Source organism: Chaetodon trifascialis, chromosome 4, assembly GCF_039877785.1.
Source record: "Chaetodon trifascialis isolate fChaTrf1 chromosome 4, fChaTrf1.hap1, whole genome shotgun sequence".
In the NCBI taxonomy this organism is placed as follows: Eukaryota; Metazoa; Chordata; class Actinopteri; order Chaetodontiformes; family Chaetodontidae; genus Chaetodon; species Chaetodon trifascialis.
Genome location: NC_092059.1, coordinates 7,675,154 through 7,690,958, shown reverse-complemented (window position 1 = coordinate 7,690,958; position 15,805 = coordinate 7,675,154). Strand labels below are relative to the sequence as shown.

Sequence of the window (15,805 nt, the reverse complement as noted above, 5' to 3'; positions counted from 1 at the left end):
CAGCTGTTTGATAAGACCGTGTCCCAAAGGAGCCCTTTTCAATGCAGTTTTGATTTTGTGTAGAATTTCATCCGTGGAGGGGTGCAGAGGAGACAGTGGAAAGAGCTGTCTTGTGATGCACAATTTGCATAGTTTCTGTGGAAAAAAGGAAAAACAATCTATATGCTGTATATATCTGCAAACAACCCAGATTCATATATTTCCAGCATAAGTAAAACAGAAATGTCATATGTATGGAATCGTACAAAGACAATATGTTTCTTGTTTGAGCTCATCAGCTTGGTTGATTTTGTAAATATCTGCTTATTGTGAATTTGATGCAGCAACGTGTTTCAGACACGTTGGGACGGGAGCAGCTAAAGACTGGGAAAGATGTGGAATGCTCCAAAAACACCTGTTTGGATCATTCCACAGGTAAACAGGTTGATTGGTAACAGGTGAGAGAATCATGATGGGGTATGGATGGGGCATCCTGGAAAGGCTCAGTTGTTCAGGAGCAAGGATGAAGTGAGGTTCACCACTTTGTGAACACGTGACTGTATGAAGGATGTTACTACATGAGCTCAGGAAGACTTCGTAAAAGCTGCTGTCAGCGAAAGCTCATTTGCAAAAGACTTTTTTTTTTTTTTTAAATCAGAGTGATATATATAAGTTTGGAAATGTCCTCAAAACAGCATCCAAACCATCACAGCTACATGATATTACATGAAAAAGTGTAAAAATAAGATTGAAGCATTTTTCATTTTAATAGAGACCACCTAAAGCTCCCTCTTGGACCCTCGGAGGTTCTACGACCTCATTTTGGAAACCACCACTCCGCAGACTGGCATCGTTATTGATTTCCTCATAACGTTTTGACATTTCTTAAATGACATCAATCCAGAGGAATTATTAAGGATTGTGGTGAGACTAAAATACTCTTATGACAGAATTTCTTCTTTGGGATTATTACCATTTGCTGTGAGTAATGCCATTCATAAGTGTTCTTCAACCCTCTCTAACTCAGGAGGAATTTAAATTGCAGTAGTGTCTCTTCGGGGAGAAAATGATTGAATGATGTATGAAATGAGATTATATGGTGTTTAGATTAGAGGAAAGAGACGATGAGCTCAGGGCGTGTGATCACTGCCAAGTGTAAGTGAGTCAAAGAGCGTAGCCACAGAAAAAGGCCTGCTTGTGAGCCCTCATCACAGACTGCACGAGTAGTGAGAGTTATTTTCCGTTTGAGACTCTTTGACTTGTTTATTTTTAGAGATAAAACTATGCGATATGAAACTTGAGAGTAAGGAAAAGATTAAAGGCCGAAAGATCTGTGCAATTTATGCAGCAGAACGTTGCTTCTTCGTGTTTCCCACCCTGTTAATAATATCATGACCCCTTAGACTCATCTCTAGGCCCTGTACGGGGGTCTCAATCCCCAGGATGGTGACCCTTGCCCCACGGACACTTTCTCTGTTTAAATCATGTGCTTTAGTTACAGGATGCAGCATGAAATTTGGGTTGAAAGTACTTTTTTTTTTTCTTTTTTTTAGTACAAACCAAATTTCAACTTATCATAAAACATCAACTGTGCTCTGACAGGAAATGTCTGATTTTAATCTTGGTGCACGTTGTGTGCTTTTCAATAGTGGATCTATAATTTCTTGATGCACTTAAGTTTTATTAAATAAATAATACACATTGTAAGAAAAGCCGCGTTATTCGTGAAGGGGATGTGCACATCAGGGTGGCCTTCAAACAAAGGAGGAAGCTTCAAGTATACGACAGGCTGTATGCTAAAGTGTCCTTTGGCAATTCACTGAATCCCTACAGATTAATTAAGTGTCATATAACTGTATGTTTAGCATCTCAGTTTCATCAGTATACGATCAGGTTACAGTCGCCTCTCCCCTGCATCATGGCTGAAGTCTGCTGCTGCTATCATTAGATCAGTCAACATGCATTCCACTTTAATTTGCTTATTAAACTGAATCCAAACTGAGGCAGAGAATTGAAACAGAATTGTAATCTTTGTCCACCTCCGTACGTGCAGGCCTGTGGGTTGGACAAAATTATAGAAACACCTAAAAACAGGCTATAATGTATCACAGCACCGCCGCAAATTACAGCCCCCCCAGACGAGCAGAGTTCAAGCAACAACTCTTTGATAGTCTCAACGTACATTTGCATTAGACTGCATCAAACTGTACAGTTATTATTGTGTTCAGTCACTGTGCATTTAAGATCAAAAACTCACAATTTAAGCAGGAAAACAACTATCATATACAATCTTGGTGTCTGAGTGCAGTGTGTCCAAACTGCTGCGTGCTCCACTGTAGATTTTCTATTATTATGCATGATTATATTAGCCATCCCTCGATATCACTAATGAAAGCGAATGGGGTGACAGAGGTAAAGGGAAAAAAAGGAGAAATAAAATGGTCAGAAAAGCAAAGCTGAGACACTAATGGAAAGCAGACATGCTGTCATCTTAATAGATATATTTAGAGGTAATAACTGAATCACTGCATGAGCTGCATTATTGACTATTTTTGGGACGTGACACAATGTACTCCTAAAAATAATATAGTGAGAATTTATTAGCACAGATCATCTGTGGAAGTGTGGACAACAGCTCTGTTTCTCTCTCTCTCTCACACGCAGACAAACATATCGACACAGACATGGAGACACAGAGCTATGCACTCACAAACACACACACTCTGAGATCCCCACGAGGTAGCTCAAACTGTGCATCTGATGCAATACTTAGCAACATCCCTGCAGACTGCCACAGTTGTTACCTCCAGGATTCACCTGCGTGGGCCCCGGCAATCCGACAGAGGATAGTGCAAAACCTGTAAATACAGCGAGCTAATCACCTGCAGCGAAGGGGAAATCATGTAATTCACTGTCTGTTACGTATGCAAGTGTAATCTTCATACATTCCTCCTTTGAAAGCTCCATCAATCGAGACTGAAGGCCGAACTGCAAGCACAGTTTTTAAATATTACCGTGAGACACATGAGACAAGAAGCCATTAGGCAGAAAATACAGACACAAATGCGCCTTTGAGAACTTTCCGTATCAAGTCCATTTTTTTTTTTCATTTTCCTGAAACTTCTCACTTCTGCTTTCGACAAGATCAGCCTCGACCCTTTTAGAGCATGTGGTGAGGCTGTCGAATTCAGAAATAGCCTGCCTGGTCAGTGTACATGTGTGAGAGCAATTGTTCACATTGTGTACCTTTATAGCTACAGTCTTATCTACATCTCAACAGAATAAGGGTTACACCTTTACTCCCCCCTCCCCCCATACAGCAAACCCCAACCCTGAAGAGAACAATAAGGCCTCTGTGTTCCTCTACAAGTGTGTCAAGGTGTGTGTATAAAGTGAATATTAATTCTGTTCAAGCAGGCAGATATTAGACAACTTATTTTGTTACATGTGCGCATTAAATTATAGGTGACAGTGCAGCCATTCATATGAGAAGTGGATGCATCCCTGTTAAAGTGTGCATGTTTCCACAGCAACTGGTGCAAAGTTAATTAGATTCGGAGAGTCTGAGGAGCTGGCCCAAGAATAAAAGGGGTATTCTGCAATGAAGAGGGGTCATCTGAGGTGGCCGCCGCTGCAAATTCCTCAAAAGTTGGCTGTAACGTACACCTGCTGGGGTCTCATTCTGCATTTCGATTTTGCTTTATTCTGTGAGGTGGAGGACAGTTTTTGCTCGTTTCTTCCACTGTAGATGATCAAATAGCCTTTTGTAATCCTTTAATCACTTTATGAGGAGAGCAGGCTACATTGTGGCATAAGAAGTAGGCTAATCTATTAGCTCACTGTCATGAGATGTTTGAGTCATTTCAGGTGTGTTTTTCCTGTGGGGCAGAAGATAATACTTTCTATATATATTTCCATGCAGTTCACTCATTACAGAAAGGCTTTTCAGAGGTGCAAGTGGTTTCATCTTAGTGTTTTAATGTCCTTTGTTCACGGGGTTTTGTGTGTATTCAGTGAGCTCTGCCTCTCCCAGGAGCGTGTCAACGCATTGTTTCCGAGGATCCAGGAGAAAAAGTCCATTGTTGTTGCGGAGTTTTTAATCTGGGGATTTAAAGCACATCACATGCTCGGACTGTGCAGCGGGGCGCTCCGGCACAACAGGCGAACTGCTGCAAAAATCCACGCTGTGGAGCAAAACTATTCATCCCGAAAGCACCGACGAAAACACTTCATGCTCACTGCGATGCCTGCGCACTTTCTGGCAGCTTAGGGTCGCCGGAGAAGCGTGTTTGAAAAGTCCGACAGGCAGAGGGAAAGTGTTTATTCTCTGGAGAAACCTGGACATTTCGGATATTTTAAAAAATGACGCTCAAGTACAGCCAGCGCTCTCTAATAGTTCTGTCTTTGCTGGGGATTTTATCGGCCATCATGTGTGTTTTATCGGTCATTTTGATTTTCCAGCTCCAGGCTCAACAGACGGCAGTGAAGGAGTCTCCCCCTTCCACCTCCTCGGTCCTGCCGGCTCATGTCTGGGCCGTCCTGCTGCCGGTCTCCACGGTGCTGTCCGCCCTGTCCCTCACCCTTCACCTGAGCTCTGTGGTGGTGTGTCTGCTGCACAGCTACTTTTCGACAGAGGTCTGCAGAGGCGAGCAGGACACTGACAGGTATTTCACCCGCATGTCACGCGGCTCTTCTACCACCTGTTGAACAAAACACACCTGAAGCTGCCACAGCCCTGCCAGTCCGGTGGTGTGAAGCTGCTGATGATCCGGAGATAGTTCCGGTCAGGTCTCACAGGCTGGGTCACGTTTGACGGCTTACTGTTAATTACAATATTAATACGCGCCACGCTCGTGCTGCAAAGCGACCTTTAAAGGACGCCTATGTGCGCTTTAAAAGAAGAAATAACCACATCCCTCTCTAACGAATAAAAGTTTAATTTAAAAGCAATAAAACGCACCATGCCTCGATTCAGTACACTCAGTACTTTTGCTGCTCCAGCCTCACTTGGTCTGGTACGACCAGTAGCCTAAGTGGCTAATGTTAGTAAACATTACATAGGTGTTATGTAACAGCCATCATGCAGTTTACTTGTTGTGCTGTTTCGCTTTGTTAATGTAATATTATGCTGTAATTGTCTCTTGTGGCTGCAGTGGCTACTGTTAAACATAAGTTGCATAGTTTCACTCGAAGTACTTGTTAAAGTGCAATGAATGAAACAACCCTGTAATAAAAATTGATCTAGAATGGCTTAATTTTTAACTGTTGTTGACACTATGGATGCTAATTCAACCATAGTCTAATTCGGAGGCTGTGGGCTGTGGTGTATGTTAGTCTGTTTACGTAAATGAGAAAAGCACATTACATTTCACAATATAAACACCACCACAGAGGACAGCCTCTTACTCCAGATTGAATTAATGCCTTTTAAAAACATTACATTTTAAGGAAAATGATGATTTTCGAAAGGCTATAGCAGTGCATTACATCCTGCGTACGTTCAGTGTTCGGGTCAGCAGTGTACACCTCATGCTCTGAGCGGAAAACAGCATTTAATCAGTTTAGTGCGCGTTTCTGCCTGAGCCCACACAATCTTCTTTAATTGTTCTCTGTTAACCACAGCGGATCCTGGTCGGCCATTTTTAAGTTTCATTTAAAGAAAATATAGTTTCAGAAGCATAAAAGGGCCCTCCTTGTGTGTCAGAGTGCAGAGGCCCTCGCTGCGGTGTTGTTGGTCAACCCCCACCTCTCAAACCCTATGAATCCCATCTAAACAATGGCCTTACTCTCATTATGCACCCAGCGCACGGCCTCTAGCTGGCCCTTTCCCACGTCGGTATACAAATCCAACAGCACACCCCAGGACCTCCTGACTGACAGAGGGGACATTCCAAGAAAATGTGAATAATAATGAGCTTCACAAAATATCTAGCGTTTAAAGACACCTAAATAAACCATTAATCAAATGCTTACAGTTCTGATATTAAAACCTATCGGGGGAACAACCAACAGAAGTTTGATTGTATATCAAAAAAAGGTGCAATGAGCTGAAACAAAAGAAAACTGTCAACACAGATATGATGTTGCAGAAAACTGTCTTCATTTATTCAATGATGAGAAAACTGCAGTCACACTGTTAAAGCGTCAACATGTCTGAGCCACAAACATTTGACGTTCGTTTCCACAGAGCAGACTGGTTCCTTCTGGATAGCAGAGCTGTGCGACATGTGGCTATTGGACTGTTCTGCCTGGGGGTTTCTGTCTATTTGGCAGGTAAGAAGAATAGAGTGAGACTTAAGATTTTTGTAATTTGTAAGATTTTCTCTTCAAGAACATGTTTCCCAATCTGACATGTGCAGATGTTTAATCCTGAAATCCAGGTCAGAACTGAGCTTCTGTTACTGCCTTCTAGCACACACGTGTATGTTTTCCTCTTCTACGTGTTAAGTTTGTATAATTTGCATGCAGGGTACTTTTTAGTCTTTAGCTTTTGAAAACAGACTCACAAAGACCTGAAAACTAGTGTCCAAACACTGGCGGTGAAGTGGGTTTTCAACAGCAGAGGCGAAACCGGCACGGCCGCTTTCTCTCTGGTCCCTCCGGCGAGTCCAAGAGAACAATGCATTCTTTGAGCAGCGTCCATGACTTAAGTGTTTTTAATGCTGAACATGGCAGCGCTGCGGTATGCTGTTCCACTCAGCGGCTTGCACTGTGGGGGTCAGTGGAGGAAGTCACTCCATTGTGATGAGGAGGTGTCGCCCTTACGGCCCCCCTTCGGCCTCAATCTAGAGGTGGAAGGGAGCGCTGAAGCAACGCCTCCAGCTCAGGAAGTCACGTCACATCCCGGAGCTGTGTTTTTCTCCCACTTCCTTTAACATGCCTGAGTCCATAGTCCTCTTCCTGGAGATAAACACAGGACAACTCAGCTCAGAACAGCTTTACTTTTACATGACATTTCAACAACATTAAGTACATTTTTGTCAAGCCATTGCTGTGATGTGGGAAATGTAATGTGAACAGAAAAATGAAGAAAAAACTGAGAGTTAAAGCAAAAATAACTTATTAGTTATCTGGCCTGTTACAAATGCAGCAAATGACAGATGTCACTTAGTTTTTCTGCGTATATAAATTCTGCTTCTCTTCCTTGCAGCTATGTCCATCTTCATGCTCCTGATATTTGAGGTGGAGACGGGCATTGCAAGCGCCTGCGTACTCTCCTCTGGGATCTTAATCCTCCTGGTCGTGGTGATCCACTCTCTGGTCAAAGCTTCCCGTAGTGCCAAGCGCTATCACGGCGACCACCTCGACACCCTCTACCAGAACGACCACGGGAGCGGCAGCATACCCGTCTCCCGACCCTGCGAGCTCAAAGTTGGCGTGGACAAACCCCGGATGCACCGCAGCCAGTCTCACCTGCAGCACCCGGTCTCCTTCCCTCACTGTAGCAACCCTAGACAGCGAGAGCAGTACCAGCCACAGCAGTACTCTCCGGCTGGAGGCTCCCAGGGCCACGGTAGCGATAAAGATGGCTACAGCAGTGGCGGGAGTTGTCCCCGAATGCACAGGACTCTGTCGACTGAATCTGGCTTACTGCAGGCCCAGGCTAAACCCTGGAATGGGGTCAACAATGAGATGAGGAGCGTCCTGGCACGCAAGTCAGGGATTTCCGCAAAAGACTCTACTCTTGTGTGACATGAAGGAAGCTGAGCTCATGATTTGCGGACTAAGAACAAGTGTCATCTCGAACACATACAGAACTGTCAGTTTGTACCTTTTTACGCTCATCAGGTTTATCCTGACTGACTGCAGACAACACGGGGCAGAGATTGAAAAACATACCCAAGTGTTCACCTTTACCAACTGATTTCTGCTGCTCAGATCATGAAGCATTTTCTATTTGATTTGAACACAATGAGCACACCTTTTGTATCATTCGTAGTGTTTTGTATGAATAAACTTGATTTAAATCTCATTATACACACCAATATCGCCCAAGTATCAATCAGACAAAATGTAGAGCTTTCATTGTAATAATGTAAATACGTTATTCTGCTGTATATGGAGGCATTTTGCCAAATATTTGTGCAGATGTGTTTTGTTATGTGCAGTTCAAAATGATTTCATATCAACTTTAAATTCATTCGAGAAGACATAATTCAGTTTAAAAGTAGGATGTTTTCGGTGGCTAAATTAGACATTAAAATGATGTTCACAAAAAGCTGTTAACTTTAAACGTCACTTAAATGCACATTTCAAGAATTCCTGAAAGAGATCGTTGGGATTATATCATGTCTGGAGGAACTACTAACCTTGGACACCTCAGTCCAGGGGTCATGAGGAAGTGGGTGGGGCATGTGGAGCAGAGACAAGGGGACTGGGAGAGGGGGTCACGTCACATAAGCTTCATGCAGGTGTCAGTGGGAAACAAAAAAACAGCACAGAGAAATAAAACGGAAAACATGAATCTCCTGTTAACTACAAAGGCCTGATCAATGTTTTGCAGTTATTTGGGAATCAAGTGCCAGAAACTCAAAGGAAAAAGTTGGATCAGCTGACTACAAAACATTTAAGTTAGAATTTTTATTTAAATAAATGTTAAGTCACTCTCCATTGCCGAATGAGGTAACACAATGGTGCTGGAGCCTATGGCCTGATGAAAGTATTACAATATTTCTACATTTGCAATATTATGATCTGGGTGGTGGCCTAGAAGAAAATGCTGTATTATGTTACTGCTAATACAAACCGGACATTTTGCTGCTTCACATTAAAAGCATTTAACTAGTGGAACCCGTGTTGATTTTTATTCTGAAGTAGTCACAGGAAATGCAATGTTTGTCAGCGAGCTTTGCACTTTGAGTCTACAAAACAAGATAATGGTCCTATTCATTATTTGCTGACAGCGGACCAGTTTGAACTATTGTAGGGAGAAATGGAACAAGAAGGAGCAGCCGCAGTGAGCTGTTAGATGCAGAGCTGCAGGCGGCAGGCTGCACACCTCCAACTCCTCAGTGAGGTAAACACCTCCTCTCAGTTTCACTCTGCTGTCTGCAGAGTGGCGCCATAAGCAGCATAAAATCAGATCACGGTTGCTCACAGGATGATGGAAAAAAGGCCAATAAATGCCTGATTTCTTTATAAATACAACAACAGTTTGTTTAGTTTTGAGGTCACCACTTCAACTGATACAAATGATCATAAATGAGGGATTAAATAAAATGAACAGACGTGAGGGTTTTACATGAGCAAAGGTATGATATGGATCAAAAAATGAATCCAAACTGGGTAAAACTCCAGACACTGGCAGTGTCCTGGGATGGGTGTTACGGACAAAAAGTGACATCCTAAAATACTCTGGCTTGTTGTGATAGTGACAATGATTACATCAATAACTATATTTCTTTTGAAGGATAACTGTGTGCGAAAATCCAGTTCAATAATGACCATGACTCTTCAAAATGCTGAACTAATGAGGAAAGGCACAAGCATTTGGCAAAGTGGGAAACACGATGCATTGAGATTTGTAGATATGTTTTATGACTGCTGTCAGACATAATTAATAATTCAAATATTTTTTGCCAATAGTTTCCTAATTTTAAATACCGAGCTAAAGTCAAGGGACGGTCACTCCTAAATAGTGCTGAAAGGCTAATACTTTGAAGCAGCTATAAGCATGTGCCGCGTATCAAAGAGTCGCGTTAACAAACTGAACTGACTTCACAGCTTGAGAAATGTGGCAATGTGTCTAAATTTGCATATTTTGTTGTTTTTCTAAGTGATTTGCATTGCTTTCAGGAAAATTTAAAGTACAGCAAAAGGGCAAGAACCAGAAACAGTGATGCTCTTATCGAGAGAACAGACAAATAATCACATTAATGCCAAGGGGGATAAAAAATGATCAATGCCTGATGGCTTTATGGATATGTGTGTGTGACATCGTTATAATCTCATTGCTGCCTCCTACCTGCGTCCCTGAGAGCTGCTAATCTGTTCCTTCATGCTGATGGCTTGACGGAGGAGGCTGTCCACGTTTTTGAAGTACATGCTGCTGTTGGTCATGCTCTTCACGGCACTGCAAAACCCAACAGACCAATGAAAGTCTCACCAGTCATGACTGTGGAGCAGCGCAAACACGCAGGTCAGCGCTTCATCTCACCTGCATGCATACTCTACGGTGTAGATGGCTCCTTGACTCTGCTCCTCCCAGCTCTGCATGTCTGTCTGTGGGAGATAGAACAGAAAACACGTTCAGGAGAAAAAGCCACCAACACACAAGCACACAGGGCTGATGCCATGCCTCCTGCAGGACAACTTCAACAGCAAAGACTGCAAAGGCTTGAAAACAAGTCAGAAAGCAAAAACAGAAATTAAACCAGAATCCATACAAGTTATGTAGTTATTATTGTGTGCCACAGTTTAGTCATCTATATAACTCTGATTTTCCTTAAATGTCCAAGTTGTTTTCCACGTCGCTGTATGACTCAGGGTGAATTACCTTGTGCTGCACCAGTTCAGGCAGGGACCTTCTGACGTGTTCCTGCAGTCTGTAGAGAGCCACCGACGGCTCGTTAGCCAGGACGTACATGCTCTCCGTGAATTTATCAGACACTGCGGGTTCAAAAAATACAGGCAAATGCATAAAATCCACGACCCGTGTTTATAAATGACCGGAGAACATCCAGCAGCAAGGGGACATGGACAAACGGCGATGTAAACACAGTGCTAGCATAGCATTAGCTTAGCGGCTAATGTGAGCTAACGCTTAGTAGCAAGGTAACAATGAGGTAAGTTGTATGCTGATTTATTTAATTAATGTTTACCTCGTCTGACTTTCAGTTGCATCTCCTGGTCCTCCATCATGAAAGGGGGTAAACTGATAACACAATGCAGCTGAACGCGGGTCGTGTCAGCTGATTTCTTACCTCTTCCGTATTTTTTGTTGTCGTGTGCTACACGAGAATGTTCCGGACTGAAATCCCGCTGATTAAAAAACAGTTCTTCCTTCAAACAGTACCAAATGCCGTGATACGTTAGGCGGGTTGAATCAAACGTGTTTTCAATTGTTTTCGCTAAAATATCTGCTTAATTGAATAGCTAATCAGCTAAGCGATGAGTAATGTGTCTCGGTACATTTCGGTGGACAGCAAGATCCATCGTGTGATCTGAAATAATTTACTTTCAGTTTTCCCAAAAGGAAGTTAGCGCAAATTAGACTGTGTGACTGGATGTGGTGAGTGGACAGCGTAATTTGCTTTATAAACTAATTTTGGCTACTTTTTTATGCCAGTACCACACCGTCCAGTAGTTGATGTCTTGTTTTTATTGCAGTGATCATGGAGGCCGAAGAGGTTGTAGATGGCCAAAATATTCAGCCATCTAACGCTAATGTTTGTCCTTCCGAGTCCACAGATGAGAGGTCCAATGGTACCCGCGCCTTTTACATTTCATCTCTCAACTCAAGCTTCCGTTATGTGATCCGTTTCTTCACACGGTTTATCCTTTTCTGTGTAACATCTGCAATCGCGCGATGTTTGCAGCTTTAAAATCATTAAACAGTGAATATCTTGCTGTGGTTCACCTGACTGGGCCATTCTCTCCAGAGAACATGGATGTGGATGAAGAGGGTCTGTTCAAACACTCCACCACTCTGACCAACAAGCAGCGTGGGAATGAGGTTACAGTACGCCCAGCAACACTAGACTGTAAGTGCTGGCACAGATGCTCTGATGGCAAAGACTGAGCTAAATGTTGTGTTTGATCAGCAAACTTGGTGTTTTCCTGTGAGGTTATTGAGACTTTATTTCCACCAGCTCTGTCCATCCACCAGTTGGCAGCGCAAGGTGAGGTTTCACAAGTGGCTGCGCACCTGAGTAAAGGTGAGTAACTGGGATGTCACTGCCAGACATTTTCCAGCATTGGATGCAAAATTCCTCCTGATGAGCTGTGACCTGTCCCGTTCTGCAGACAGCTCGCTGCTCAGCAAACAGGATGAACGGGGCTTTACGCCTCTCATGTGGGCAGCAGCGTTTGGAGAGAAAGCAATGGTGGATTTTCTCCTGGAAAAGGTTAGACACAAGCGAACGCTGTCCAGAAAGACATGCAGACATTAAGACAGAATGCATCATCTCTCTGATGTTTGTGGCGTTTTTCATTAAGGGTGCAGACCCCAAAACAATTGCGAGGGAGCGAGAGAGCGCCCTGACTCTGGCCAGCTCTGGAGGTTACGTGGACATCGTGGAGTCTCTTCTCAGACATGGAGTGGACATCAACACATATGACTGGGTACGTAATGACTTTCTTTGTGTCAGACTTATCATCCACTAGAATTATTAGCTATGGATAGACAACACACATTATTAAATATTGAAATATAACTACAGTGTGTTGTTTTTTGTTGATGAACCCTCTTGTATTTTAATCTCAGAATGGTGGGACTCCTCTTCTTTATGCTGTACGAGGGAACCATATCAAATGTGTAGAGGCACTCTTGGGTATAACGCATGTCTACAATGTAAAGTCGTGATAAATTCTAGCAAATTCTGTTTGAATGCTTTTTAATTGCCATTACTGCACTCTCTTGCAGCCAACGGGGCAGACATGACCATTGAGTCTGATTCTGGGTACAGTCCAATGGCCTTAGCTGTTGCCCTTGGACACAAAAAGAGTATGTGTTGTCCCCTTATATCCAACAAATGTTTCTTTTTCTAAAGAGGCTACTGTAAAAAAAAAAGAAAAAGAAATGCTTTGCAGAATTAACATTTTAATTTCTTTTGTTTCCTAGTTCAGAAAGTGTTGGAGGACCATATTCTGAAACTCTACAAGTCACCAACATGACACTAGTTAAAATGAATAAATGCAGTCTGTCACTGTTGATCACAGATCCAGAACCAGCCTTCATCGTTGGTGAGATGACGAAGACCTCTGTCACAATGAAAAGTCATTGTAATAGACCAGGACATATGCAGATACATTTACACTGAGCAAACTGCATTTGCTATTTTATAAACAGTTTATTCCCTTTGTATGCATTACAGTGGACTGAAACTTTGTACAAGCAAGGACTTAAATGTGACAGTTGTGTACAGTAGAATTATTTTGTTTGACTGAAGGGCAGCAAAAAGGACTGTAAACAAGTTTTAATAAAAATGTATTTTTATACCGTGTGTTCCACTGGAATGGCACTTCACCTCAAAGGCACAATCTATCAAGAGCATGACAAAAATTATATAAAATCATACGAAACCCGTTACGAAACACCAAGATTCAGACTTCATGCCAAGCCTTCTGTGTTTAAGTGATCATGGGTGAGATGGCTTGACAGATCCCTGAAAGCGTCCATACCAAAAAAGGCCATATTCACATCAGTTCATGAGGTGGCAGTACAGATAACATGCTTCCCAAGTGCCACCACACCATCCTGCACCCGATGCTTTTATCGGGTCATTTCCTCTCTCATGAGTGGATTCAAAAAAAGTGGTCAGGAGGCTTTCTCCCCCAGGACGTCCAAGGAATAAACAATAATTCTCCCAAAAAAGTCGGCACTATTCTCAAACATTATTTTTACTTTGTCCACTGCAGGGGCCTCCTGTATGGGAAAGCTGTGGGTGTGGAGTTAAGAAGATAAGCATGGTACCAATGAAAAGTATTTCCAGGAAAATATTGTCTGATACTTATTATGAACCATCTAAGTCTTGGTAACAGGAAACGCACTGTTCCAAGAGTGACAGGTGCAGCTACTGCAGACTATAACTTAGTGTATTAAAGCAGAGCTGCTTTGAGTGTAACTGTCTTAAAAAAAAAAAAATAAAAATCAGTGATGGAATACCAATATTTCTCTGATGAATAGTTTTATTCATCCTAAAGATTATTTAATGTACACGTCATTGGTTGCAAACTATATTTACTGCAGGATTGGTCTCATTTTTGCTGTCGCATTTACCCCGTTATCAATCAAATCTGTCACATGCTGCGTAGTAAGACTGAAGGATATCTGAAGAGAGCTGTTGTCCTCTGGATAAAAATGGCTGATCACTGTAAAGTCTCCCTCTTTTGGGCAACCTGCAGAAAGCACAAGGGAAAAATCATTTATCTTGTCACACCTAATGTCTGTGCACTGGGAAACACTCAGATGTGAAGGAGGTGGATAATCCCATCAGGAAATCATCTGGGATGAGGCTTACAGCTGGAAAATGTAGTTTCTGGGTTTTACCTTCTAGTCTGCATGTTTTTGCTGAGAAGCCTCCCTGGAACTGGAGCTTTAACTCTGACACCCTCACAGACTGGGGGAACTCCAGCAACACCCACTGACATTCACCCTGTCAAAGATACTGACAATGATTCACTGTGAACAGTAGAGCACTCAGGTGCCTGTGGGAAGTCTGTGAGTGTAGTTATTTATCTTGATATCATACCACATGGCATTTGTTTGTGGGTTTTGAGTATCTAGCGTTCTCACACGGGAAAACTCACAGAATAAATGTGACTCAAAGCAGTCAGCATGCACACCACTACACCCATAATGCAATAAAGACAAAAGGAGCTGCTCACAGCTGCAAAATATTAAAATGTGGATGGAGGTGAAAGAGACTCATGAACAAACTAAACATAACTATGCTATTTCCAGAGAAAAAAAATCAGCTCTTATTGTGGAGTTTAAGAATAGTCTGTATGAGTTTATGTTCATTGAAAAGTTGCCATTTGAGCATTCTCATTGCCTATGCAGTATGTTGATTTCTTGTACATTAACTGGAAGAACAGAATACATAGATACAGTACAGTGTATACAGTCATTAGTAGCATGGTAATGGGACACAGCTGTAGTTTTACCTGGTCTGAGTTCCAGCATGTCTCCTCATTGCTGTCAAACATGTACTTCTTGCCATACTGTTTAACATCTCTGTTTAGTACTGAACTCACCCTGAAATTGGAATGACAGAAAACACAGTTTAGTTTACACCTCTACTAGCTAACAGAGGTTTACCTTAAATAACAGACAGCAGAATATATGTCACTTACGAGTCGTTTTGTACAAACGAGAGAGTCGCTCGGACATTACAGTTAAGTCCTTTGTCTATGTCTTCGTCAATAAACATCATTCATTTACAGTTGTTCTTTACCTGCTCTGAATTTCGCTGCAAATCAATGAGGACGCCATATTGGAATTTTAACGCTGCCGTAAAGCGACGCTGCTAAACTGCTTTTGTTTTACGACAGTGACGTTCTCGTGGCCGTTTCTTTTTCCCGCCACTAGATGGAAGTCGCGTTCCGTCGTAATGTTGAGAGGCAGTGTTTGATGCTCCAGATGCAGGTAAGGTCTTCATGGAAGCTCCCGGCGGCTCAAAATTAATAATTAAGAGCATAAAACATTAAACTTAATTCGACTCTTTCTAATCCGCGTGGCCAGTAGTCTTGCCAGTAAGGTGCTGCTCTCCATCTTGTTTGTACCTGCGTGTCTCACTGTTGTCTACAGGAAGGTCAGGGAGATAAGAATCGATTAGGAGCGACTAACGTTACAGACACCGGGCCTCACTAAAGGTGAATCGACCAGCCAACCGATAGCAACCTTCAAATGAAACGTGAATAATAATAATAACAGAGGGAAAGCAGCTCTAAACGTTACGTGTGTTAAAATGAGACTGAATGTTTTTGTTGTTGATTCAGAGCAGATTGGATAATCCCATAAAAGAACAATACCAGCACGAGCGTTATTGGTTTTATTAGTGAGCACCTCTCTCATTTTCTTTATAGACAGACAGACACACAAACACACACACACACACACACACACACACACACACACACACACACACACACACACACACACACA

The 15,805-nt window shown here is 42.4% G+C and overlaps 4 protein-coding genes across 15 annotated transcripts; 2 read left to right on the top strand and 2 right to left on the bottom strand.

The window, feature by feature from the left end:
• Window positions 1–3,569: 3,569 nt before the first annotated feature.
• On the top strand, window positions 3,570–8,767 carry tmem221 (transmembrane protein 221). The gene is made up of 3 exons (XM_070960570.1): window positions 3,570–4,643; window positions 6,167–6,252; window positions 7,130–8,767. Exons 1-3 carry the CDS (start codon window positions 4,342–4,344, stop codon window positions 7,669–7,671), a joined length of 930 nt encoding a protein of 309 aa, XP_070816671.1. The 5' UTR covers window positions 3,570–4,341; the 3' UTR covers window positions 7,672–8,767.
• borcs8 (BLOC-1 related complex subunit 8) lies at window positions 6,058–10,930 on the bottom strand. 5 transcript variants are annotated; one of them, XR_011602115.1, is made up of 7 exons: window positions 10,800–10,930; window positions 10,475–10,587; window positions 10,136–10,200; window positions 9,944–10,051; window positions 8,289–8,353; window positions 6,314–6,879; window positions 6,058–6,272 (listed from the first exon to the last, which is right to left on the bottom strand). XR_011602115.1 is itself a non-coding variant. In XM_070960581.1 (6 exons), exons 1-5 carry the CDS (start codon window positions 10,837–10,839, stop codon window positions 8,311–8,313), a joined length of 396 nt encoding a protein of 131 aa, XP_070816682.1. In that variant the 5' UTR covers window positions 10,840–10,930; the 3' UTR covers window positions 6,058–6,879; window positions 8,289–8,310. The 5 variants fall into 5 exon arrangements, 3 of the variants coding, with proteins under 3 accessions (XP_070816682.1, XP_070816681.1, XP_070816684.1); XR_011602114.1 differs by having other exon boundaries at window positions 6,314–8,353; XM_070960581.1 differs by having other exon boundaries at window positions 6,058–6,879; window positions 8,289–8,380.
• On the top strand, window positions 10,480–13,135 carry rfxank (regulatory factor X-associated ankyrin-containing protein). Of its 7 annotated transcripts, none has more exons than XM_070960575.1 (9): window positions 10,508–10,763; window positions 11,308–11,403; window positions 11,580–11,681; window positions 11,790–11,855; window positions 11,944–12,044; window positions 12,136–12,261; window positions 12,404–12,470; window positions 12,563–12,643; window positions 12,761–13,135. In XM_070960575.1, the coding sequence occupies exons 2-9, from the start codon at window positions 11,313–11,315 to the stop codon at window positions 12,811–12,813; spliced, it is 687 nt and encodes a 228-aa protein (XP_070816676.1). In that variant the 5' UTR covers window positions 10,508–10,763; window positions 11,308–11,312; the 3' UTR covers window positions 12,814–13,135. The 7 variants fall into 7 exon arrangements, with proteins under 7 accessions (XP_070816678.1, XP_070816676.1, XP_070816673.1 ...); XM_070960572.1 differs by having other exon boundaries at window positions 10,583–10,763; window positions 11,517–11,681; XM_070960574.1 differs by lacking the exon at window positions 10,508–10,763 and adding an exon at window positions 10,910–11,209.
• A 32-nt stretch (window positions 13,136–13,167) lies between these two features.
• nr2c2ap (nuclear receptor 2C2-associated protein) lies at window positions 13,168–15,158 on the bottom strand. 2 transcript variants are annotated; one of them, XM_070960579.1, is made up of 5 exons: window positions 15,096–15,158; window positions 14,806–14,896; window positions 14,189–14,294; window positions 13,976–14,037; window positions 13,168–13,585 (listed from the first exon to the last, which is right to left on the bottom strand). In XM_070960579.1, the coding sequence occupies exons 1-5, from the start codon at window positions 15,131–15,133 to the stop codon at window positions 13,457–13,459; spliced, it is 426 nt and encodes a 141-aa protein (XP_070816680.1). In that variant the 5' UTR covers window positions 15,134–15,158; the 3' UTR covers window positions 13,168–13,456. The 2 variants fall into 2 exon arrangements, with proteins under 2 accessions (XP_070816680.1, XP_070816679.1); XM_070960578.1 differs by having other exon boundaries at window positions 14,995–15,123.
• Between the last annotated feature and the right edge of the window lie 647 nt (window positions 15,159–15,805).